Genomic DNA, 24,893 nt, shown 5'->3' with positions numbered 1-24,893 from the left:
CCTAAAGTTGAAGGCTAGCAGTTGCAGTCAGTAACTGAGCCCCACACAGCACCTTAGAGCATTAACCTGGATCAGTGGTGGATACTTCCTCTCAAAACACATGTTTAGCACGTAAGAAAGATTTTGAACATTCTCCGGGTAGCCTACTAAACTTAAAATTGAAGAGTTCGGGGCTTCCCTGCAGGCGCAGTGGTTAAGAATCTGCCTGCCAATGCATGGGGCACGGGTTCAAACCCTGGTCTGGGAAGACCCCACATGCCGCGGAGCAACTAAGCCTGTGTACCACAACTACTGAGCCTGCACTCTAGAGCCCACGAGCCACAACTACTGAAGCCTGCGTGCCTAGAGCCTGTGCTCCGCAACAAGAGAAGCCACCACAATGAGAAGCCCACGCACTGCAACAAAGAGTAACCCCCGCTCACCGCAACTAGAGAAAGCCCACACACAGCAATGAAGACCCAACACAGCCAATAATAAATAAGTAAAATAAATAAATTAAAAAAATTTTTTTTTAATTGAAGAGTTCCCACTAGAGTTTACTTTCATCCTAACTGAAGCGAGCTGTAAATGCAATGCTACAAAAATTAGGATAATTATGTCAGAGTTTAAGTAGTAAACGATAACAGGCTTCATTACCAAACTTAATATCCTTTGGTATGCTTTTTTCTTTGACATTTTTGTTTGGTAAAAAGTTGGAATCGAAGGCATCATCAAAATAATCATTTATTTCAGAAAATTTTCTAATTATCATAGTTAGATAATTGAAATGTAGAGGCCCTTTTGTTTATTCAGGTTCAAACATTTATGGAAAATTCTAAAAATCTTTTTCCTTATTGGAAATTTTTGTCTATAAATTCTACCAGCGTATACTGATTTGCAGCTTTGAAGTACCTAAAACACTGAGACAAGTGGAAATACAAGTTTAATTTCATATTTTCCAAGTTGAAGGAAACAGGTATGAAAATACCTTATCTATCCTCAAATTCAGCTTCCCTTCCATTTAGATTTGTTTTTGATTACACAGAGCAAACCTAGACTCCAGTTATGCACCTTTAGGAAAAGTCTGTCTAATTGGCTCATGGTCCCTGTGGATATTTGTTGAACAGTAGTACACTTATCAGGGGTTTTATCTTCAACACCAGGAGCCCATTGTAGATATTCTATTGTAAGATACAGCCTATCACAGTAACTAAGCCTTACCTTTCTATTTGAACTATTTTGTATCATCATACCTAGGCAGATGTACTAACTGTAGGGAAATAGCTTATCTTGCCCTTCTGAAAAGGAAGAGATTGTTTATTTAACTTATTTATGTGTCTTTGTATAGCCAAGGACCAAAGAGTTAATTCCAGAAAATGTCTTACCTAATTATTTTCTATCTCGCTCCTCATCAATAATGGATTGATCTGTCTCCACCGTACAATGGAACACTTAAGCGGAACTCTGTACAGATCAGAAAACACTGCCTCTAGGAACAGAAACTTAAGTATTTCTTTCTTTTTTTTGGCTGCATTGGGTCTTCATTCCTGCGTGCAGGCTTTCTCTAGTTGCGGCAAGCAAGGGCTACTCTTCGTTGCGGTGTGCAGGCTTCTCATTGCAGTGGCTTCTCTTTTTGCAGAGCACAGACTCTAGGTGTGCAGGCTTCAGTAGTTGTAGCGCATGGGCTTAGTTGCTCTGTGGCATGTGAGATTTTCCTGGACCAGGGCTCGAACCCATGTCCCCTGCATTGGCAGGCAAATTCTTATCCACTGCACCAGCAGGGAAGTCCCAGAAACTTAGATATTTCTTTACCAATGAAGAAAAGAATTGTCACCTCGGGACACAAGGGAGGATGTAATTCTGTTGTGTCCTTTCTTCCTTCCCCTCCTTCCTTCCTCTTTCTTTCCTTATTTATGGTCTTACAGTAGAGCTTAAATTATGTATATAATTGATGAAAATTTATGCATCACAGTAAAGCTGTAATGTTTTAAAACTTTAGTTTTTTCAAGTTGTTATTGTAAAGATTTTCCAAATTAAACGAAAATGGTCTGATTCTAATTTACCAGTAAATTCAAAGAATTGATACAAATTTATTCTTCTTGCTATACGAGCAAGAGCTCCTACTAACCAAACTCGTAAAACTGGGCATTAGTGGCTCTAGATCCTGCTGTCTACTCTGCATAACATGTGCATACACATAAACACAGAACACAGACTCAGTCTTGGGAGATTTCCAAACCTAAGCTAGCTAGATTAACAAATTCTCTGCCAGATAATAATTGTGATTTCTGCTCTGACCTTTATTATTTTTTTCTACTTATATTAGGTTTACTTTCCTCTTCATTTACTAGTTTTTTGAGATGCAAGCTTAGGTTATTGGTTTTAGACTTTCTTCTTTTCTAATATAAGTATTTAAAGCTATAAATTTATTCCTATTCACTGCATTAGCTGCATCTCACATTTGTTATACTTTGGTTATCATCAAGTTTGAAACATTTCCTACTTTTTATTTCTTTAATAACCTATGTATTATTTATGTGTGTTGTTTAATTTGCACATATTTGGGGTGTTTATGCATACCTTGTTATTTATTCCATTGTAGTCAAAGAATATACTCCTTATAATTTCAATTATTTTAAATGTAAAGGTTGCTTTATGACCTAGTATATATGGCATATCTTGGGGAACATACTGTGCACTTGAAAGTGGTGTGCATTCTTTAGTCATTGAGCATACCCATCTATAAATTTAAATTAGGTCAAAGTGGTTGATAATATGTCTCATATGGTCTATGTCTTTACTGATTTCTTGTTTACTCGTTTTGTCTATTGAAGAGGGGTGTTAGAATCCCCTGGTATCATTGTGAGATTATCTATTTCTTCCTTTAATTCTGTCAGTTTTGTTTCACGTAATTTGAGGCTCTGATATTAGCTAAATACCAGGAATATTACATCTTCTTGAAGAATTGACCCCTTTATCAAGATTAAATATCCCTCTTTATTTCAGGTAATACTCCCTGTTTTAAAATATACTTTGCCTGTTAATGACAAAGCCACTCTAGCTTCTTTTTTTTTTTTTTTAACATCTTTGTTGGAGTATAATTGCTTTACAGTGGTGTATTAGTTTCTACTGTATAACAAAGTGAATCAGCTATATGTATAAATATATCCCCACATCCCCTCCCTCTTGAGCCTCCCTCCCACCCTCCCTATCCCACCTCTCTAGGTGATCACAAACCACTGAGCTGATCTCCCTGTGCTATGCAGCAGCTTCCCACTAGCTATCTATTTTACATTTGGTAGTATATATATGTCCATGCCACTCTCTCACTTCGTCCCAGTTTACCCTTTTCCCTCCCCATGTCCTCAAGTCCATTCTCTACGTCTGCACCTTTATTCCTGTCCAGCCCCTAGGTTCATGAGAACCTTTTTTTTTTTTTTTTAGATTCCATATATATACATATGCTTTAGCATACGGTATTTGTTTTTCTCTTTCTGACTTACCTCCCTCTGTATGACAGACTCTAGATCCATCCACCTCACTACAAATAACTCAATTTTGTTTCTTTTTATGGCTGAGTAATATTCCATTGTATATATGTGCCACATCTTCTTTATCCAGTCACTTGTTGATCAACACTTAGATTGCTTCCATGTCCTGGCTATTGTAAATAGTGCTGCAGTGAACATTGTGGCACATGTTTCTTTTTGAATTATGGTTTTCTCAGGGTATATGCCCAGTAATGGGATTGCTGTGTCTTATGGTAGTTCTATTTTTAGCTTTTTAAGGAACTTCCATAGTGTTCTCCATAGTGGCTGTATCAATTTACATTCCCACCAACAGTGCAGGAGGGTTCCCTTTTCTCCACACCTTCTCCAGTATATATTGTTTGTAGATTTTTTGATGAGCCACTGTAGCTTCATATGCTTATTTTTTATATATCCTTTTCCATCCATTTGCTTTCAACCCATCTGTGTCTTTGTATTTTCAGTGCATCTCTTGTACACAGCATCTAGTTGGGTATTGCTTTTTAATCAATTTTGATATCTCTTTTTCAATTGGAATATTTAGCCTATTAGCATTTAATAATTAGTAATTGTTATATCGTTAGATTTAGCTCTATAATTTTAATATTTGTTTTCTGTGTGTCTCTTCTGTTTTTTTTTTTGTTTGTTTCTTTATTTCTTTGTTCCCCTCCTTTTGCTTTTATTTTGGATTATTTGACTATATTTTAGAATTTCATTTTAATTTATGTATTGGCTTTTTAGCTCTATTTTTCAAGTGGTTTATCTAGGGATTATTTTATACACCTTAGTTTTCAATCTGCATAGATTTAATAGTGTACCAGTTCATGTAAAATTTAAAAACCCTGTAACCATATGAATCCATTTACCTGCCACATACCCCGCCGAGAATCCTTTGTGCTCTGTTTCTTGTATAATATATTATTACACCTGCCTACCTTAGGAATCCCACAAGAGCGTATCATAATTTTTGCTTTGGCATCATATGTATGTTTAAAATATTAGGAGGGAAAATATTTATATTACCCATACATTTACCATTTCTAGTGCTCTTTGGTCATTTCAGAAGATTCAAGTTTCCATCTGGTATTTTCCTTCAGACTGAGAATTTCCTTTATCATATCTGATAGTGCAGATCTCAGTGAACTCTCATACTTTTTCTTTTGCTGCAAAGGTGATTATTTTGTCTTCTTGAAGGATATTTTCACTAGATGTGGAATTCTGGGTTGATAGTATATTATTTTTCTTTCAGAACTTTAAAGATGTTTTCCTACTGTTTTCTGTGCTCCATTTTTTCCCCCTATATGTAATGTGTCTTTTTCTCTGGCTGCTTTCAAAGTTTTGTCTTTATCTTTGGTTTTCAACGGTTTGACTATGATGTTCCCTAGGTGTGGTTTTCTTTACCTTTATCCTCTAGGGAATCATTCAAATTCTTAAATCTGTCAATTTATATCATTCCAAATGTGGAAAATTTGGTGCCCTTTTTTATTTAAATAGTTTCCTGCTGCACTCTTCTGTTTTGGGAACTCCAGTTGCATGTACAGTAGACCTTCTGATATTTTACTACAAATACCTAAGTCTCTGTTAGTGTTTTCAATCATTTTTCTCTTTCTCCTTCAAGCTGGATAATTTCTACTGATAAATCTTGAGTTTAACTGAATTTCCCTGTATTTCCCTTCAGCTATTAAACCTATCCAATGAATTATTATTTCCAACATTTTACTTTTGCATTTTAAAATTTTGATTTGCTTCTCTTTCAAAATTTTCTATTTGCTGAGATTTCCTATTTTTCATTCATTATGATTGTGTTTTCCTTTACTTCATTATAATAGTTACTTTGAAGCCCGTATCTAATAATTTCAACACTTGAATCATTTTTTGGTTGACATCCATTGATTATCTGTTTTCTTGAAAATGGGTCGTAGTTTCCAGCTTTTTGTAGCTTTCTGTTGTATCCCAGAAATTGTAAATGTTATGTGGTAGAAACTGGATTCTGTTATATTCCTCTAAGGGGTATTGATATTATTCTTTTAGCAGGCAGTTAACTGGGTTAGACTCAAACTGTGTAAAGTCTGTCACATCTACAGTGGGTTGTGGCTCAGATCTTAGTTCAGACTACTTTTGTCTGTCTTACTCATGCATAGTTCACAATCCAGCAAGAGACTTGAAAAGGATTTAAACATAGAATTTGGCATTCCCCTTCTCAGGCACTCTGTTTTTCATGGTTCCCACCTCACTCTCCAGCATTCCTATCTACCTCAAGCTCCTTCCCTTTGTTCCTATGTCCAGAAGCAGGCTTTCTATCAGAGTTTCAGTCACCTGCATCATTGCCATGATTGTAGCTGCCTTGGAGACAAACCCTCAAAAATGAAGAACTTGGGCTTCCCTGGTGGCGCAGTGGTTGAGAGTCCACCTGCTGATGCAGGGGACATGGGTTCGTGCCCCGGTCCGGGAAGATCCCACATGCCGCAGAGCGGCTGGGCCCGTGAGCCATGGCCACTGAGCCTGCGCGTCCGGAGCCTGTGCTCCGCAACAGGAGAGGCCACAACAGTGAGAGGCCACAAAACAAAATAATAATAAAAAAAATAAAAGAAGAACTCACCCTGTATTGATCACTTCCTTCAATTTTAACACCCCTGCAGAATCACACTGATTTTGTTTACTCTGCACAGCTCTCAGGTTGTTGTTTTTTCTAGTTTGCTCAGATTTTATGGTTGTTATCTGTGGAAGATTCAGTTTATTAGGAGCTTGTGCCTCCAACTAGGAGTGATTTTTTCATTCCTCTCTTTTCCTCACCACTCTTCCAATACCCCTTTCCTCTGCCTCTGTATTATATCAGCTGTTCCTATTGGCTCTGTCTATAAAATATATCCAAGATCTGATGTCTTCTCTCCAGCTCCAGTGCTATCTACCACAACTGTTTCCATCTCAGCTTCTCCAGCATCCTCCTACCTAACCTACCTTTCAGCTTCCACACTAACCCTGTACTGTTTTTTTCCTCACACAGCAGCCAAAGCGAGATAAAGGATAAATCAGATCTTATTACTACTCCTTTCTTAAACTCTTCCAAAGACTCCTTCAAAATCCTAAATGATCCTGCACCTGCCTAATTTCAGAGCACATTTGATCCTCTTATTTTCTAAGCTTAAGCCACACTAACATCCTTTCTGTACTCAGACATACCAAGCTCATATCCAGTGTAATGCCTTCTCAGCTAGCTCTCTCTACTGTCTAGAATGCCTTTACCTTTTGTCTTTGGGTGACAGGATTCTTCTCATCACTGAGATATCTGCTCGTATGTTACCGTCTCATAGAGGCTTTCCCTAAGTACAGTGTATGTAATACAGTCACTCTATATCCCTTAACTAAGCTTTATTTTCTTCATAACTCTTATTAGTATCCTTTTTTAAACTTTTTTTGACATACTTATTTTCTGTTTCCTACATGAAACTGTAAATTCCATGAGGGCAGAGATCTTTTCAGTCTTGATCATTACTGTATCCCTAGCTCCTAGAAATAGTACCTGTTCTAGTATAGCCATTAAATAAGTATGTTTTTATTGAATACTGAACCTGCTGGTTGGGCTTGGTGTATGAGTTCTTGACCATCCTCTCCTTATCTGTGAAATTTGGGGTTAATATACATCTCATACAACTGTTATAAGGATTAAATGATATGTTTATAGGATATAATATGGTGCCTAATTCATATTTGTTACTCAGAAAACATTAGCTCAAAGAGTGTCACAAAAAAGAAAACAGAGACATCTAGCATGCCCTGATTTTTTCAGAGCACGAGAAATGGTAAAGTTTTTGAAACATCATAACAAAACCTTGGGAAAGACAAAGAGGGAAAATAACTTTAGAGTTCAGAATATCAAAGATGATCAAAAAACTTCACACAGGCCTGGATGCTGTCTGTAGTCTGACTCAACCCTTCCTCCTCCTACTGCCTCAGTCCACAATAGCCTTTCTTTTTCTGTATTTTACCATTTCTAGTCTGGAATTTGTAGACTGGAAAGTTCCCTGGGAATGTTTGGATGGGACTCAAACTATGGAATGCTTGATATAACCACAAATCTCACTGAAACAAAATTCATTTATCCATTCATTTATTTATGGAGCACTCCAATGTTAGAAGAAAAGAGAAAATCACTATAAAATCAATGTTATTAGAGTTAGAAACTTTAGGGGTATAGTTTTTCAGTGTGGCTGTAGCACAGGGTCCATACCTCTTCTTTCCTCCTTCACCTGGTACATCCTTCTTTATTCTTTAAAGGCTTATTTCTAGCATCATCTCTTCCTGACCTCTCCAGGCGAATTCATAAGTCTTTCTCGTTTGCCCTCAAAGCACTTTATTCAAACATCACTCACCACATTTTATTGTAATTGTTTATATCTTGTCCTCATCTTCTCAAGTAGAAGATACTCCTTAATCTTTATTGGCCTAACTCCTAACACAGGTACTAGAGGATAGTAGTCACTGAAAACAGGTCCTGAAATAGAGGTTATTTCTAAGGACTGGGGTACAGCAATGATAAAGACAGAAGAGGTCTCTGCCCTCATGAGCATGTGGGAGGTTGCATGAGTGAGCTAACATACTGATCAGCCCCTGGCTTATAGTACCTAATGGTTTGGGTTTTTTTTTTTTTTTTTAATTTCTTTATCTTGTTTTTCTTTTTCTTCTTTCTTTTTTTTTTTGGGGGGGGGCTGCGTTGGGTCTTCATTGCTGCATGCAGGCTTTCTCTATTTGCGGCGAGCGGGGGCTTCTCATTGCAGTGGCTTCTCTTGTTGTGGAGCATGGGCTCTAGGCACACGGGCTCAGTAGTTGTGGCTCACAGGCTCTAGAGTGCAGGCTCAGTAGTTGTGGCACACGGGCTTAGTTGCTCCGCGGCATGTGGGATCTTCCCAGACCAGGGATTGAACCCATGTCCCCTGTGTTGGCAGGCAGATTCTTAACCACTGTGCCACCAGGGAAGTCCTACCTAATAGTTTTAAATGAAAAAATCAGCACATCACTGACAACATATTCCAAAGTATGATCCAAGGGCTGTCAATAAGTGTTACTTGGGTAAAGTATTACATGATCAGATGAGTTTGGGATGTTGAGTTGGGATGTTGAATTAAAGAAAATTAAACAGTTTTGTTTAATGCAGATTTCCACTTGCATATGAGACTCTTCACTAGAGCCCTGTTTAGGGGCTTTGTTAATTGAGTTTTTCTAGAGGACACAACAGTGAGAGGCCCGTGTACCGCAAAAACAAAACAAAACAAAACAGAAAAAACTTCCATTAAAGGTCAAATCAATACATATGGATTGGTGAATTTTGAGCTGTGTGCTGAGTTTTCTAGTCATGTCTTTATGTCATTGTTTTAAGCATATAAGCTGTCTTTATGTAAAAGAGGAAATATGAAATTGATTAAATACTGAGTAACAACTGTCCATCTGTAATAAAAGGATGTGTATACATGCAGAACAAATCTTCTTTCATTGGTATGTCCTAATTAGTATCAAATTTACATGAACTATTTAAATTTTGAAAGTTGAGTCAAAATAAAAGTTTATGCAAGAAACTTATCTAAATTGGGAAAATAGTTTAAAGCCTCTCAAAAAGTGAATAAGAAAAAAATTTAAATATTACATTTTAATAGAAAACTTAAATGTAACTTTAATAAATGAGGCATGAATATTGAGGTGAATATTTAAATATAATTAAGTTATATAAGCACATGTTATGCTACCCTTTGGAAAAACACTGTATACCTGAACACTAAAAATGAATTCAAAATTAAATGTTATTTTTAAATACCAGTTTTTAAATAATGACAGAATTATTCCTCTATTGTGAATACAGATTTTTAAAATATTTATGTACATTAATGAGAATTAGGGGTAAATATATCATGAAAGGTTTGCTGTATTCATGCTCAAGTAGTGGGTGTTTTCCTTTCTTGTCTGTTAGTGTAACAAATATAAATCAGGGAAGGAAATATATATATACATCTTTTTTTTCTTCTTTTTGCGGTACGCGGGCCTCTCACTGCCGTGGCCTCTCTTGTTGCGGAGCACAGGCTCCAGACGTGCAGGCCCAGCGGCCCTGGCCCACGGGCCCAGCCGCTCCGCGGCATGCGGGATCCTCCCGGACCGGGGCACGAACCCGCGTCCCCTGCATCGGCAGGCAGACTCTCAACCACCGTGCCACCAGGGAAGCCCCCTGGTTTTATATTTTTGACATATTTATCAGAGAAAAAAAAAATTAGAGGGGGTGTAGGATTTGGTTGTTTTCTGAATGGACAAAATTGAGTGTCAACAGAGTTAAGAGCTTTTGTAAATAGAAAGTTAATTGTGAAACAAGTAAGCATACTTTTTCAATTAATTTAAAATAAATGTGTTAGATAACTTGCCTCACAAATAACAGAAAGAAACAAATACAAATGGACCAGCTTGCATTTGATCACTGAAATGATCGTGTAGCCTAAAGCACACTTCACAAAGGCTGACGAAATTGTCACCATGTTCCTAATTTGCTGTTGTACTTTTCTATTTGGGTTAAATATGACACTGGCAAATCATTCCTCTACAAAGGCATGATAAGCTACTAAGAAAGTGATACTTTTAGTTCCATTGTCAGGAGTTCGATAACTACTTCCACCCCACTTAGTGTGTATTAGTGTAAAAGCTGAAAAGGCCATATATGGTTTTGTTAAAATTCATTAGCATGTCTAGTAATTAGTAGCGTTGCTCTGCCTTTCAAGACTTGTCTCTGTCATAATTTTGTTTTAAAAGTTAAATCTAATTTTATTACATGAAAATACCATGAGAGAGCAATTAAAGTAACAAGTATTATTGCATACCTGTTTGCAAACTGTTCTAAGTACTGTGGGGTTGCAAAGCTGCGTAAGACAAATACCCTGATCACTAGTTTATAATCTAGTAAGAGAGTCAAAGTGTAAATGCATGATTAAATGAACAGTTGAGATCTACCAGAATATAAACAAATGTTTAGTTGCCAAATTTGTAATCAAGGATGTTTTAGAGGGAAGACTGGCATGTGATACAGAACAAACATAGAAACATCGCGAAGAGTAATACACGATTAATTGCTAATTGGATAAGCATGAACATTTTAATGAGAGGAATAGCACATAACTAGGAATGAACAGCGCAAGTTTGGGGGACAGTCTGAGGGGAATAGAGGTTCTAAATAATGCAATAAGGGTGATGATATTGGAAAGAGGGGCACTCCATGGACCCTGCAGAGCAGACTAAAAGATTTACTTCTGCGTATCTGTCACTGCAGTTAAATGTTGCATTAAAAAATGTTAGACCTTTCAAAACTATATCTGAATTTCTGGAAAACTTTTTGTTTTAGTTTGATAGAAATGCAAAACTGTATACACTTAAAGTTGTATAACAGCTGATATAACTACTATTTATTGGTGGACTTGTAGCAAGCACTGAATGGAGAGCATTAATGAGAACTATTACTCCCGTGTAAATAAAAAAACTAATACTCAGACAGGTTGTCATTTACATAGTGAGTGTCAGGGCTGGGATTTGAACCTTTTTCTAACTATGCTGCCTCCTGCTCCTGCTGCTGACTTCTGTGTACCATGCGTTGGGCTGAACACTCTAAATACATTCCTTACAACAATTCTATAATGTAGGCTTTATTCATCCCCATTTTGTAAATGAAGTAACTGAGGTTTAGAGAATGCAACAGTGAAAATCATAAACTTAATTTTAAATAATACCAGGCAGGCATGTATCAATAAATGTTATATAACTAATAAGATACATTTTATATGAAATATTTTACGCTATTGAAAAAACATTTACTTTGCAGTAATAGATATAATTTTAAAGATAATTGAAAATTGTACTATGTAGCATAAGGATATTCCTCAAAGTTAAGCAAATCCTTTCCTGTGATTTCTTATAGTGATCAATTTCTGTCTTATGGGGAAGAATTTTTAATTATAATTTCTAAAAATAATTAAGCCTATTCACCACAGCAGTAATTATTAGGATGAAAGAATATCTGCTTTCGTCAAGTAGGATAGAATTGCTGTATAGAATTAAGTGTTTCACAAGGAATTTTACAATTTTCCTAATTAAGATAAAAGTAATTATTGCTGCCCTAAGACTGCTTAAATTGAGACTAGCTCTACTGGAAAAGGAAATGTATAAAAAGGAGTGTAGCTATTCACTAAAAAGCTTTGTATGTTGCTGCCCAAAAGTAAATAAATAAATAAAGCCTGAGCCAGAAGAGTAGTTGGTTAAAGACAAAGAGTGAAAATGCAATTCAACATTTGCTGATCAGGTGGGTCATAGAGAGCTCATTGAATAAAGTTATTTATTTTTTTTTCTTTTTGGAAACTATTTCTCTTTTCTACTTTCCAGCCCTGCCTCCTTATTTAATTCATGATTTGGAGCCACTACTTCTTTTCAAATGTTAATAAAGTGAAAGAGTTTAAGAAGTGAAAGTTATAAAAAGGAAGATGTCCCATAAAGTGTTTATCATTAAAATCTTTCCATTTGCTGGAACCAAACCTTTTCTGATCCTACCAGGCAACCTCGTTAGTAAATGTAACTGTTACAAGAAAGGAGTTAGTGGAATTCTTGTTGGGAGGCTCTTCCTCTTCAGCTCTAGATTAAGGAAAGTTCGAGAACCAACTCTACTGATCTGTCTGGATACTCAACTCCTAAATTTGTTCCTCCTCCTTTAGTGGAGATTCAGAATTTACAAACATGGTAAATAAGTATTTTGTAAGAATTGAGCCCAGTTTCCTACACAACACACAATAGCTGCTCTGGTGTCTTGCAGTAGCGTATGGAACCTGACCAGATGCTTAGGGGATTATTTTTCTCATCTATCATTTTCACATGGAAGACTATCCCTTAAATACTATAAAACCACTGTATTCCTTACAATACCAGAAAACCAGGCTCATAGGGAGTGGTGGTACACCCAAAAAGCAAAAGGAGTCACCTAAATATTTTTTGTCCCCAGAAAACTACTTTCCATAAGAAAAGAGAAGAAAAGAAAAAGCAAATTAAAGAATCAAACAAAACATCCAGTACTCTATTAGGAGAATTTTCATTCTGCAACAATAAATAAAAAAGAAATATAAGCCCTCAGATATGATTATTTTAAGGACGCAATGATTTTTTTCTTGAATGATTTGCTCTGCCCTTTATCAAATAGACATTTGTCTGCCTTCAAACTTACAGTATAAATATATCTCTCTTTAAAATTAATGGACAACATCAACATGGCTTTTCAAAGGTCACCTTAAATAAACTAAGAATTTTCTTTTGTAGTGTATTTTATTCTGAAAGGCTTTATTTTTCATGCACTGTGACTAAGATTATACTATCATATTTTAACCAAATGATATTGCCTTTTCCTTTTTTTGATAAAAAAGGAAATTAGGAGCAAATGTGATGCAAAGAAGTACAATGGATCGCTGCTGCAGTAAACAGTACAAGGGGAAAGGAAGGGAGAAGGTAGCATAAGCTACATATGGGACCATCCAGAGAGAACAGAAACATTAGCAGAAAGTTAGATCACAACTTGGGTCAAAATAAGAAACCTGTAATGGAAACAAAATTTTAGACAAAAAGTTTACTTTCCTACCCACTTTCTTTTTCATGCCTTTAAGATGTCTGATTTGGCTGCTAACAAAACTTTTCTCACTATTAAATATGGCTTATGCAATCTAACACACACTTTAATAATATTCACTATTTTTTCATCTAAAGCTTCATTATAGTTAATTGGAAACCTAGTTTAATTCACATATGTTCATCAATCACTATCTCCCTCTCTGTGAATCCAAAATGTTTCATAGAGTTTCTCAAGAATCATCATTCACAGTAACTACTCCCCACTGATATGCATGGGAACAAATGATATAGACAGACAGCTGTAACGCGTCCCCAGTGGTGTGTTTGGAATCCTATCTTTCCTTCCAGGTTCAGTAATACAGGGAGAGAGAACAAACTAGCCTGACTTGGAAAGACTGGCCTGAAGACTAGGATTTGGCTTTGTGAAATATGACTTTACAGTGTCAGGATGTGAGAGTACACTTTTCAAAGACAGGAAGAATGCATCTTTCAGGAGCTTCACAATCAATTTGTAATTAAATTATCAGATATAATACATGACCTCAGGTCAGAGAGGATGTAAGTGTGTCAGAGAAAGGAGACTGGAAGAAGTGCTTAGTAATACATAAGAGAGTCAGAACAGTATTAATGGCTTAAGGCATATATCAAATGTGTATGTGTAGATATATCCTTTAGATGAGAGTGCGTGTACACACACACACACACTTACAGCATTGAGGTAATATATATTACTAGGAATTGACTAAATAACCCACAAGACCTGTTAATAAAAGGCTGATGATTTTTCTTATGAAGGAGAACTAAGAGTGCCAATAAATACAGAGTTTGTTTTGCCAACATACTTTGTAACCATGTTTCATTAGCATACTCACACTTGTTTACTTGTACATTCACTTATGCAGTAAGTTGGTTCCCCATTTTTATTAGAGAGTATCTCATCTGTTTCCTTCTTAACACTTACAAAAAATTAACTATAAGTTTATTTATTTAAATTATGAAATAGACTGAAAGCTGCACAAAGGCACAAATCATGTCAGTTTATTCATCTATGGAAGTCTAGTACTTAGCCTATCCCTGGCTCTTAGGTGTTCAATAAATATTTGTTGACTAAAGGAATGAACATATGCAATATACACAGAGCATTCCATCTACTTCACAATTATCATTTTTCATTCAGAATAATTAGTTCTGATTATAAAGAAGCAGGAATCAGCTGTGCTGGTGCTTTAAGTGTAATATCCTCAAGATATTTTGTTTCCTTGCTTGCTCTCTTTACAGTTAGAGGCCAGTGTGGCATGAGCTAGAAAGTCAGCCAGCCTGAGGACAGATACTTCTTCTGCCACCTACTGGTTGCTTAATCTTGGGCACATCACTTAGCCTTCCTGTGTCTCCATTTCTTAATTTGTAAAATGAGTTCACTTATCTTAAAGGGAATTTATGAAGAGTAAACGACTTAATACATATGCAATGCTTAGAAAAGTACCTGGAATACAATAATCTCTCAGTAAATACTAGTCCTTCTGTAAGTATTATTATTCTAGGAACTTACTCAATTCTGGGGTTATTTACTACAGTGACATGGGACCTTCAAATCTCAGAAGTTCAACACAAGAGAAGTTTATTTCTCACTCATACTACATGTTCTGCGTGGAACCATGGGGAAGCTCTGCCCCTCGAAGTCACTCAGGGATACAAAATGATGGAGACTCCACATCCATGCTTATTTTCTTCATTCCTACAGCGGAGGGAAGGGAACATGGCAAATTTTCATTGGCTCTTAAAACTTTTGTCTGGAAGTGACTCACCTTTCACATTTTATTAGCTGAGGAAAGTCACATGGGCATGCCTTATTTCAAAACAGATAGAGGAGTGTAATCTACAGTGTGTCCAGAGGAGGAGAGGATAACAATTTTTAACTACTAGTCTCTCAGTTAGCATTTGTGTTTTTGGTCGTTCTTGGTAGGATTAGAAGTCATGCACAGAAGTCTTGACCTCAGTGATCACCACCAGTTCTTTAGCCAAGCAGAGATTCGAGTTCTTACTGAATTTTGTGTGTATGTTTAGCAAGATATTCCTTTGTTCCTTTCACTCTTTTCTCTATTCCACTGGGTAGTTTTTGTTATCAAATATCAAGTAACCAATTAACAGTTCAGTTATTCTTTACCAGGTAAATTCAGTTTTCCCTCCAGCTTATGAAGGTGATTGATTCCTGGAAGGGGAGGAGGGACCCCTTTTAAGAAAATTAAGTGCATTCTCGTAAGTCTAAAATATAACTATCAAAAATTTCATGGAGGAAAATTATGACTTCCTGAACCCTATTTGTGCTAAAATAACACCAAATTCTAATTAATGAACACCATTACATCAATAGTAACATTAATTATCATAATACAACCTAACTGGGAATCTTCCCTTCATTAGTTACTGGCTCTTTACCTCCTCTTTTCTAGCAATTATGTGCTATACTTGTAAAATCACACTCCTGAGCAAAACATACATATGATACTCAATGTTTCTGTAATTCAGTCATGAAAGGCAGAAACATAGATGTAAGGACCAAAATAAATAAATAGTGGGAAATAATACATATGATATCACATTCATCCTCCCAGGTGACATCATTAGAGGTATCACATATGAGACTATCACTGCTAAAAACTTGCAAATCCAAGCAGAATTTCAGTGCAGCATGACTACCTGCACAACCATGGAGATGATGGCACAGTGGCTTCTGTATGTGTCCACCTGGATGCTCTCCAAGTGCAGGAAATCTAAATTAGCCCTCCTTCAAGAAGAGAAGTGCTTGTCAACCTAACTTAGGGTATTAAAAGAACCTCTCAGAGTACTCAAAATATACTGACCAAAATAGGCATATCACAGAGTAAAAATTTTTGATTGTGCTTACAAATTATTAATAACAATCACATCTAGAGTTAAAACTTATTAGTCTCTATTATTATCTTTTTTCCTGGAATGCCTCACATATTACAGAAGAATATGGCAAAGTGTATCTTATTATGTTGAAATATTAAATAGGTGGAATGGTAGAGGAGCGATTTAGTTAAAGGGTCAATAATATATATTAAATTTCAGTGGGAAAGCAGAGTGAAGAATGTGTGAGTGAGAATAAAAGGAAAGGAGTATATCTTATTATACATATTATGATGTTATATCTTCAGCACCAAGAGCATTGCCTAACACAGGATAAGTACTCAGTAAATATCTTTTTGAATAGAAACATTGAAGGAAGGAGAGAAGGAAATAAGTGAGTATCCATTTTAATGAATGATACTGTTTAATGTTATTGAGAGTTGAAAGCACAACTTTCAGTACCTATTGTTATTTTATCTATACTCAGTTCCACTATCTTTAAGCTATAAATAGAAAAACAATTGTGGTTTGAAAGAAACAAAGTTGTTTTTTTTTTTAAGAGTTTATGTCTGTTCAAATATTGAAAACCCCAAATATTATCAAAGACTGGACTCTCAGTAATATTAGGTTAATTTCCACATAGAAAATGGGGAAAATACTAGAAGAACAAATCAGAGAACAAATATCTAAATTTTCCCAATCCTTGCTTCCCTCAAAAAAAAAAAGAGAGGATAATGGATTTTAGAAACTACAGATGAAAATTTTTCATTGTTGTGGTCTATTTAGATCCTCTGCCCACTTTTTAATCAGGTTGTTTGGTGTTTTTATTGTTGTTTTTGAGTTTTATGAGTTCTTTATACATTTTGGATATTATATTGTTTACCAGATATATTGTTTGCTAATATATTTTTTCTCATTTGGTAGGTTGTCTTTTCATTTTACTGATTTTTTTTTTTCTCTGCAGAAGCTTTTTAGTTTGATATAATCCCACTTGTTTATTTTATTTTTGTTGCCTTTGCTTTTTGTGTCAAATCCAAAAAAATCATTGCCGAGACAAATGTCAAGGAGCTTACTGCCTGTGTTTCCTTCTAAGAGTTTTGTGGTTTCAGGTCTTATGTTTTAAAGTCTTTGACCCATTTTTAGTTGAGTTTCATGTATGGTGTAAGACTGATCTAGTTTTATTCTTTTGCATGTGACTGTTCAGTTTCCCCAACACCATTTTTTGAAGAGACTTTCCTTTCCCCATTGCATATTCTTGGCTCCTTTGCCGTAAATATCATAAATACATGGCTTTATATCTGGGCTCTCTATTCTGTTTCATTAAGTTGTGTGTCTGTTTTTATGTCAATATCATACTGTCTTGATTACTATAGCCTTGTAATATAGTTTGAAATCGGGGAGTGTGATGCCACAGCTTTGCTCTTCTCTCCCAAAATTGCTTTGTCTATTTGGGCCTTTTGTGGTTCCATACAAAGTTTAGGATTCTTCATTCTATTTCTGTGAAAAATGCCATTGGAATTTTGATGGAGATTGTATTGAATCTGTAGATTGCTTTGGGTAGCCATGTACATTTTAACAATATCAATTCTTTCAATCCATGAGCAAGGATTATATTTCCACTTTTTTATGTCTTCTTCAATTTCTTTATTCAGTGTCTTAGTTTTCATTGTACAGGCCTTTTCGCCTCTTTACTCCTAGGTATTCTTTTTGATACAGTTGTAAATGTATCAGATTTCTCTTTCTGATAGTTAATTAGCTATAGTGACTTTTTGCACATGGCTTTGTATAGCTTTTTTAGTGGTTGCTCTAATTATTACATCATATCTACATAGCTCATCACAGTCTACTGGTGGTGTCATTTTACCACTCCAAGTGAAGTATCGAAACTTCACCTCCCTTTACATTCCTTTACCCTCCCTCATTTATATTTGTCTTGACTATTACCTCTACCCACAATTAGAACCACATCAGACAGTGTTATAATTTTTGCTTCAACAGCCAAACATAATTAACAAAACTCAAGAGGAAAAGGAAATCCTATTATATTTACTTATACTTTGCTTATGTCCTTTCTTCCTTCCTGATGTTCCAATGTTCCTTCTTTTATTGCTTCCCTTATGTTTACATGATTGCTATTAGCCATTTTTTTAGACTAGCTCTAAGGCTGACAAATCTTTTTCATCATCTGAAAATATTTTCATTTCTCCTTTATTCCTAAAGGATATTTTCACTCGTTATAGGATTCTGGGTTGACAGTTCTTTTAGCACATAACAAAACTTTTACACTTCCTCTGGCCACCATAGCTTTGAATGTGAAATATGCTGTCATGGTTCATGGTATGACAAGTAATTTGAGATCGAAACCTGGATTTTTTTTTTTTTTGATTTTCTGAGATATTTTTATCTCATTCAAATCTTCTATTTTAGCTGACTTTTCTCTGACATTACTCCACCAGGACAAGTGGGGCGCACTGCCTCTTCAATGCCAGGTGGAGATAGAAATCTAGGTTCCCCGCTTCCCTTCCGCTGACATCCAGGGAGTGGGTAGCTCCTCATGATGGCTTGGCAGGGGTGGGAGTTCCAGCTCCCCACGTGGTATCCACTGATGGGGGTGGCCTCATTGCTGCTGGTTAGTAGTAAAAGTCCTGACTCTCTACTATGTCTCCTCCCAACCCACCCCAGTGGGAAGAGAGAAGGATGCCTCATTACTGACCACAGGGCGTGGGAATCCAGTCTCTCCATATGGTCTCGAGTGACTCCTTGAGGGTGGGGTACCTTGTCATCAGCCAGCAGAGGTGAAAGTCCTGGCTCCCTATATGACCTTCTCTGATGCCACCCCAGTTTGGATGTTAGGGCGCCTCATTACACCATCAGGAGGCTTCAGATCTAGGCTCCCCTCTCATCCTTTGCTATTGTGTGTGTGGGGGAATGAGAGGCATAGTTTTTCTGTGGTGTTTGGCTGGAGGAAATAATTGTCTAAAAGTTTCCTGGCTTCCTAGGATGCCCTTTTCCTGGTCTTTCGGCTAGAGAAACATGCTTTTGTTGGGGCTTTTTTTTTTTTTTTGTCTGTACCTGTTGGTCGATCTGGGTTGCTAGCTTCTTTGCCTCCAAATCTAGGGTATATGAGACAAAAAGATAACCCAGGGAACTCACCACTTTGTTGTTCCTTGGGCCCTGTGGTCCTTAGCCAGTCTGCCTTCTGCTCCCCACGTTTCAGAGTTTTGTTACGTTTGTTTTATATGTAGCGTATAAATTTTTTTTTTTAGTTGTTCTTAATGGGAGGAATAGAGGAAAGTATGTCTGTGGTCAGGAATTTGAGAAAACATTACATCTCAGGTCTCTCCTAGTGAATTCAGTTACTTAATTTTAACATACTTTTAAGGAAAATCATTATAGCAAGCTTTTAGCATTTTCTTCTTTAAACTACTAGGATTAATCTGTATTTGTAGGGATAGAAATTTTCCTATTTTAAATTAATGACAGAGGTACACTACTCATAATAATTAATCACCAGATAATCATTATTTTGACAGAAAAATAAAATTATAATTATTATGTTTAGAAAAACAAGTATATTAAATTATACTTTAAATGATTATAATTTTAATGTTCTTTTTATATATCCCTTATATTGATATAGTCTTTTACAATTAAGCTATAGAAAACAAAATTAAATAGCCATAAAATCTAAATTTTTTTCAGAAGTAAATTATTGTTCTCACTGACTATACTTCTCTGTAGATTTTCAAAGTAAAAAAAAATTGTTTTAATTAATTCATTGAATATTTATTAAAAACATAGTATGTGCCAGACGTTGTGCTAGAGAGATAATGATGAGCAAAATATATAGTTTCCATCTTAATCAAACACAGTGTTCTCCTACAGTAAAATATCAAAATAAAAACTGAAATCAAATCTTCTATGAAAGCATTTTATATGTTTTTATGAATAGTGCTGCTCAAGAAAATTAGAATTTTATCTTTTGAGTATATTATTCCAGATACTATACAGAAAAAGACAGACTTCTCAAGCAGTAGCATTTATCACTGTTTATTAAAATTAAATTGAAAACAAAAATGATACCATGAAATGTTCCATTGATATACAACGAACATATTTCAGTAGTTTCTGAAATATCTTGTAGATTTTTAATATTGTTTAAAGTGTAACATAGTTTAGACAGTGTTACCAACGATGGCCATGGCTGTTAATGGTTTATATTAACTGAAAGCTGTAAAATCATCCAAGGACTCTGTTAGCGTTAGAATAATAATTTACCAAGACAATTACCACGTACTGGCATTTTTTTGCAGCTCTAATTCAGTATTATTAATAATGGATAAAATTGCACTTTTCTCATGTTGCTGTGGGCAGTAGGGAATTATTTCAATGAATATTTCAGCACATTATTTTAATCATTCTTCCACCAAATCCAAGTGGGCAATATTTTATAGTTCTTAATTCAGTGTACTAAGAAACCATGGTCATTAAATTGTGAACTATTTGTAGTGAGGTCTATCCTGTGATTTACAAGCCTTGTTAAAAACAGTGTAAAAGAATGCAAACTGTGCCATTAATACTTGTAATTTGATGCTGCATTTGTTACTAAACGCCCAGTGATGAATGTTTTCAGTAGAAGGAAGAACATTGTAAAGAAAGCAGAGCTGAATGTTATAATGCCTAAAATATGAGAATGTTACTATTTTAAGTTTTGTTCATTTGTAGAGGAAACATATGTATATAAACACAGTTGTAAAACATAGATATCTCAAAAGTTATCTTAATTTTCCAATGAGACCAAAGAAATAAAGATTTAACTGTATTAGTTATTAATTTAGAAGAGTTAAATTTACCATAGTTTATAATATGTAATGTCATTCATGTTCCTGATGAATTGAATAGAGAAAATATTTAATCCTTATAAAAAGAAAATGTGCAAAGCTTTTAAAATTTATTGTGTAAGCAGTCTGTGAACGTATATAACTTGAAAAAATGTACTTCCAGTTATACATCATTATTAATAGTTATTATTGTTTTTTATCTTCCCATTCTTAGCCAACTGCACGATTTCTGGCGTTTGGATTACTGGGAAGATGATCTTCGTCGAAGGAGACGGTTTGTCCGTAATGCATTTGGCTCCACTCATGCTGAAGCATTGCTCAAAGCTGCAATAGAATATGGTGAGTACCAGTGCCTCTCACACAAAAATACTCCTGGATGTGAGGTGACTCTTTGTGGTTGATAGTTCTTTTTTTTCACTAGCATTTAAAATTCTCCATGTCATAAGCCAAAAATGTTATGTTCTGCTTTATCCTTCAGCATCATTTAAGTTATACTCAATCAACCCAATATTTCTCCCACTTGATGTATGTTAGACTCTTCAGCTTCTCTGTGATAGATTAGAAGCCTCTACATAGTTGGTTATTACCAGCATCCTTCTCATAGAGCCTAAAACAAGAGTAAAATCATTTTCCTTTTCAGCGTCTTTCAGACTTTGATCTTTCAAACTTTTTCACCCAACGTGGAAAAAACAATGTACTACTGTAAGTGTGTATTCAGATTTATGTATTTTTACGTATAATTTGTGTGTGTATGTCTGTATATATACATATGCATACTGTGTGAATATAAATATATACGTGAAATATATAGGCAAATATGTGTACTGTTATGTATATACATATACACATGCACATACTTGTGTATTTAACTGAAACAAATGTCTTACTGATAATCTCATTACATGGCATTCTGTAGTTTAACCCTATTCTATTCTGTTATTTTCAGTTTAATAAATAAATCGTGCCTCAGTATGCCCATTAGGTTCCCAGCCCTCCAATGGATTGCAAATAAAGTTTGAAAAAGACCATCCAACATTAAAGATATCATCCATTATCACACTACAGTAGAACTGCACCCTAAGTTGTCCTTTATAAAATGTACAATAAATAGTAAATATCAAAATACTTTTTGTAATTAAATAAAAACGCTGCTACTTTAGATTGCTATCCACCAAGAAGTATGCATAGGGCTATTCTCTCTGTTCACCTACTTTTTAAAAATTTATTTATTTATTTTTGGCTGCATTGTGTCTTTGTTGCTGCGCGCGGGCTTCCTCTAGTGGCGGTGAGCGGGGGCTACTCTTCTCATTGCGGTGGCTTCTCTTGCTACAGAGCACGGGCTTTAGGCGTCCGGGCTTCAGGAGTTGTGTCTCGCAGGCTCTAGAGCACAGGCTCAGTAGTTGTGGCGCACGGGCTTAGTTGCTCCGCGGCCTGTGGGATCTTCCCAGACCAGGGCTCGAACCCATGTGCCCTGAATTGGCAGGCAGATTCTTAACCACTGCACCACCAGGGAAGCCCAGTTTACCTATTTTTAAATGCTCTAAAAAGTTTAAGTTTGATTGATAATATAATTTTATAAACCATATACACTCAGAAAATAACGTTATTGAACACTGTCCATATGTTTTTGTTATTGACTACTTTTGTTCTCACAATCACTTGGGTTTTTATTATTTTAATTTTTATTTATTTGAGAGTAATAAATGAGCCATATGTTTTAAAATTTACCCTAATATATAACACAGGTTGCCATTCATCTTCTTGATGGATTGAACAGGGAAAATATTGATAAAGTTAAAAAGTAACTTTATACAGTAAAAGTAACTGCAGGTGAGAATATGCTTTAAAAAAAATTATAGTTGACTTGTACCGTAGGGGATTTCTTTAATCAACTCAAAAAAAATCACCTAAGGATTCTAGCACCTAAGGATTTAGCACCAACTTAAAATGAGTTATTATCTTTATGTTCTACAGAAGAGATTCTTAGAAATATCTACTTAAAGTGGCATGCTTTATAATATGAACTTAAAAATTTTTAACTTCATTTCATATTCCCAACCATTTAGGCATTTTCATCAATTCATCTTGAATTCATCTCATTAGAAATTAGAAACATCTAAAGACACCTTGTAACAGGGGTTAGGCTAGAGTGATATTATTAGTGACACTGTGTTGCCAATACCTTAATTATATAGGATTCACATTATTACTACATTCAATGTTCTACAGGTTGCTTTTAGAAAGGGTCTGTTAGAAAAATATTTCTTTTGGTTTTCTATAAAAATGGATGCCTTATTTTGTATGTTCAATTTGTAAAATGTCTTTATTATTAAACCAGTGTCAAAGCTTATAAGAAACATATTTAAATTTTTTTATATTGACTTTTTTTTTTTTTGCGATATGTGGGCTTCTCACCGCTGTGGCCTCTCCTGCTGCGGGGCACAGGCTCCGGACGCGCAGGCTCAGCAGCCATGGCTCACGGGCCCAGCCGCTCCGCGGCATGTGGGATCTTCCCAGACCGGGGAACGAACCCGCGGCATGTGGGATCTTCCCGGACCGGGGCACGAACCCGTATCCCCCGCACTGGCAGGTGGACTCTCAACCACTGCGCCACCAAGGAAGCCCCTATATTGACCTTTTTTTAAGACTGTCATGTCATGTTTTAGTAACATAGTAACCACTGTTAATGAACCTAAATTAAAAAATAATATTCTGATTTTGAAACAGATGAAAGATGTAGGTGATAGTAAACATCCTCTGTGTGTAGTATGAACGTATTTTAAAATATGTAGTGGTTTATGAATTTGAAATAGTGGATCATCAGCAGTATTCCAAACCTGTTATCTCTCCTGAGTTGGGTTCTTTGATAAAAGGAAAGTAAGGTATGTTTCTATTTTATACGTATCTAGAACAAAGACCACACGTATGCCATAAAATATTCAGGACATCTACATGGTACCCATGCCAGATTTACTTCGTGGTCATTCTTGGGATTAAGGTCGGGTAGTGGAAGACAAAAGAGAACAGAAACAATTCTACCTCCAAAAGTAACTCTAGAGCACACCTCTTTGACTTCACATTTGTGAACTTCTAGAAGTGGGTAGAGAGTAGGGAGTAAAATATGGAGGATATGAAGAGGTGAGTGGAAAGTACTCCCTGGGGTGATCTGTACATAGAAATAGAAGGAGGAATTACAAACTGCCAAGAGAAAAACATAACATTGTATCTTCTTCCAAACTCTTAATGTGCCTTCTAACCTATGTTTAAAGTATTTCCTCAGAAGAATAGGAAGTAAATGTCAGTAATTATTACAAAGCACTTTATCCAATGAAAATAGATGTTGAAAGACTTAATTGAAAACATATTTTGTATATTTTAGAGAAAGGCTTTTATATGCACATATTGCCAGAACATTCATATAAAACTAACAGAACTCAGCCCATCATCTGGTCACTCTGCCTGCCATTAAACATTTAAATGTGTTTTAAGTACCTTAAAGTCTGGCAGTGTATAGACTAACATCTGAAAGATTTAATGTTTTGGTTTGTGTAGGCATAGATAAAGGGTATATTTATAGCACAAACCTACTAATTTTGAGAGAGCTTCTAGAACAAATTGAAATTCAATTTATTTCTTCCTCTTAATTTAATAATTAAAGTATCTCAAATTCTACCTTGAAAGTTAAATATTAAATGCACAGAAACTCTGCAGTAATCTATGGTCAAAAATTTTTTTCTATTAATCTACATTGTGGCAACAAAATTGTTTTAGGAACAAAAGATTTAATGAATGGAACTTTCAGTATGGCTAGAAGTATTTGAATCAGTGATCAAAGTTTTCAGAATTTTAACCAAGTTGTACAAGCTGAGGGAATAACCTAAAATTACTTAAATAGGGAATATTTACATGGCCATCAAAGCAATCCCTGAGATCTGATCACTGGTCATGTCTCTCTGTTCCTGTAGTACACTATGTTTCAAGAATGTGAGCCTCTATTAATATATTGTAATAGAAGTGAAACTGAATTTGCAAGCTTAATGTTTTAACA

At 35.5% G+C, this 24,893-nt stretch overlaps 1 protein-coding gene across 4 annotated transcripts in view; it reads left to right on the top strand.

Moving 5' to 3' along the window:
• NBEA (neurobeachin) overlaps positions 1-24,893 on the top strand; it is a gene marked incomplete at its 5' end in the record, with an annotated part of 629,414 nt that overhangs the window by 369,748 nt on the left and 234,773 nt on the right. For all 4 annotated transcript variants that reach the window (XM_082675501.1, XM_082675500.1, XM_082675503.1 and 1 more), the window contains one exon: positions 21,060-21,184. In XM_082675501.1, the coding sequence (XP_082531627.1) occupies positions 21,060-21,184 (125 nt within the window). The remainder of the gene's footprint in view (positions 1-21,059; positions 21,185-24,893) is intronic.

Source organism: Grampus griseus (assembly GCF_964374135.1).
Source record: "Grampus griseus genome assembly, chromosome: 18".
Classification (NCBI taxonomy): domain Eukaryota; kingdom Metazoa; phylum Chordata; class Mammalia; order Artiodactyla; family Delphinidae; genus Grampus; species Grampus griseus.
Note: the sequence above shows the minus strand (reverse complement) of the source record. Positions and strands in the feature narration are given on the sequence as shown.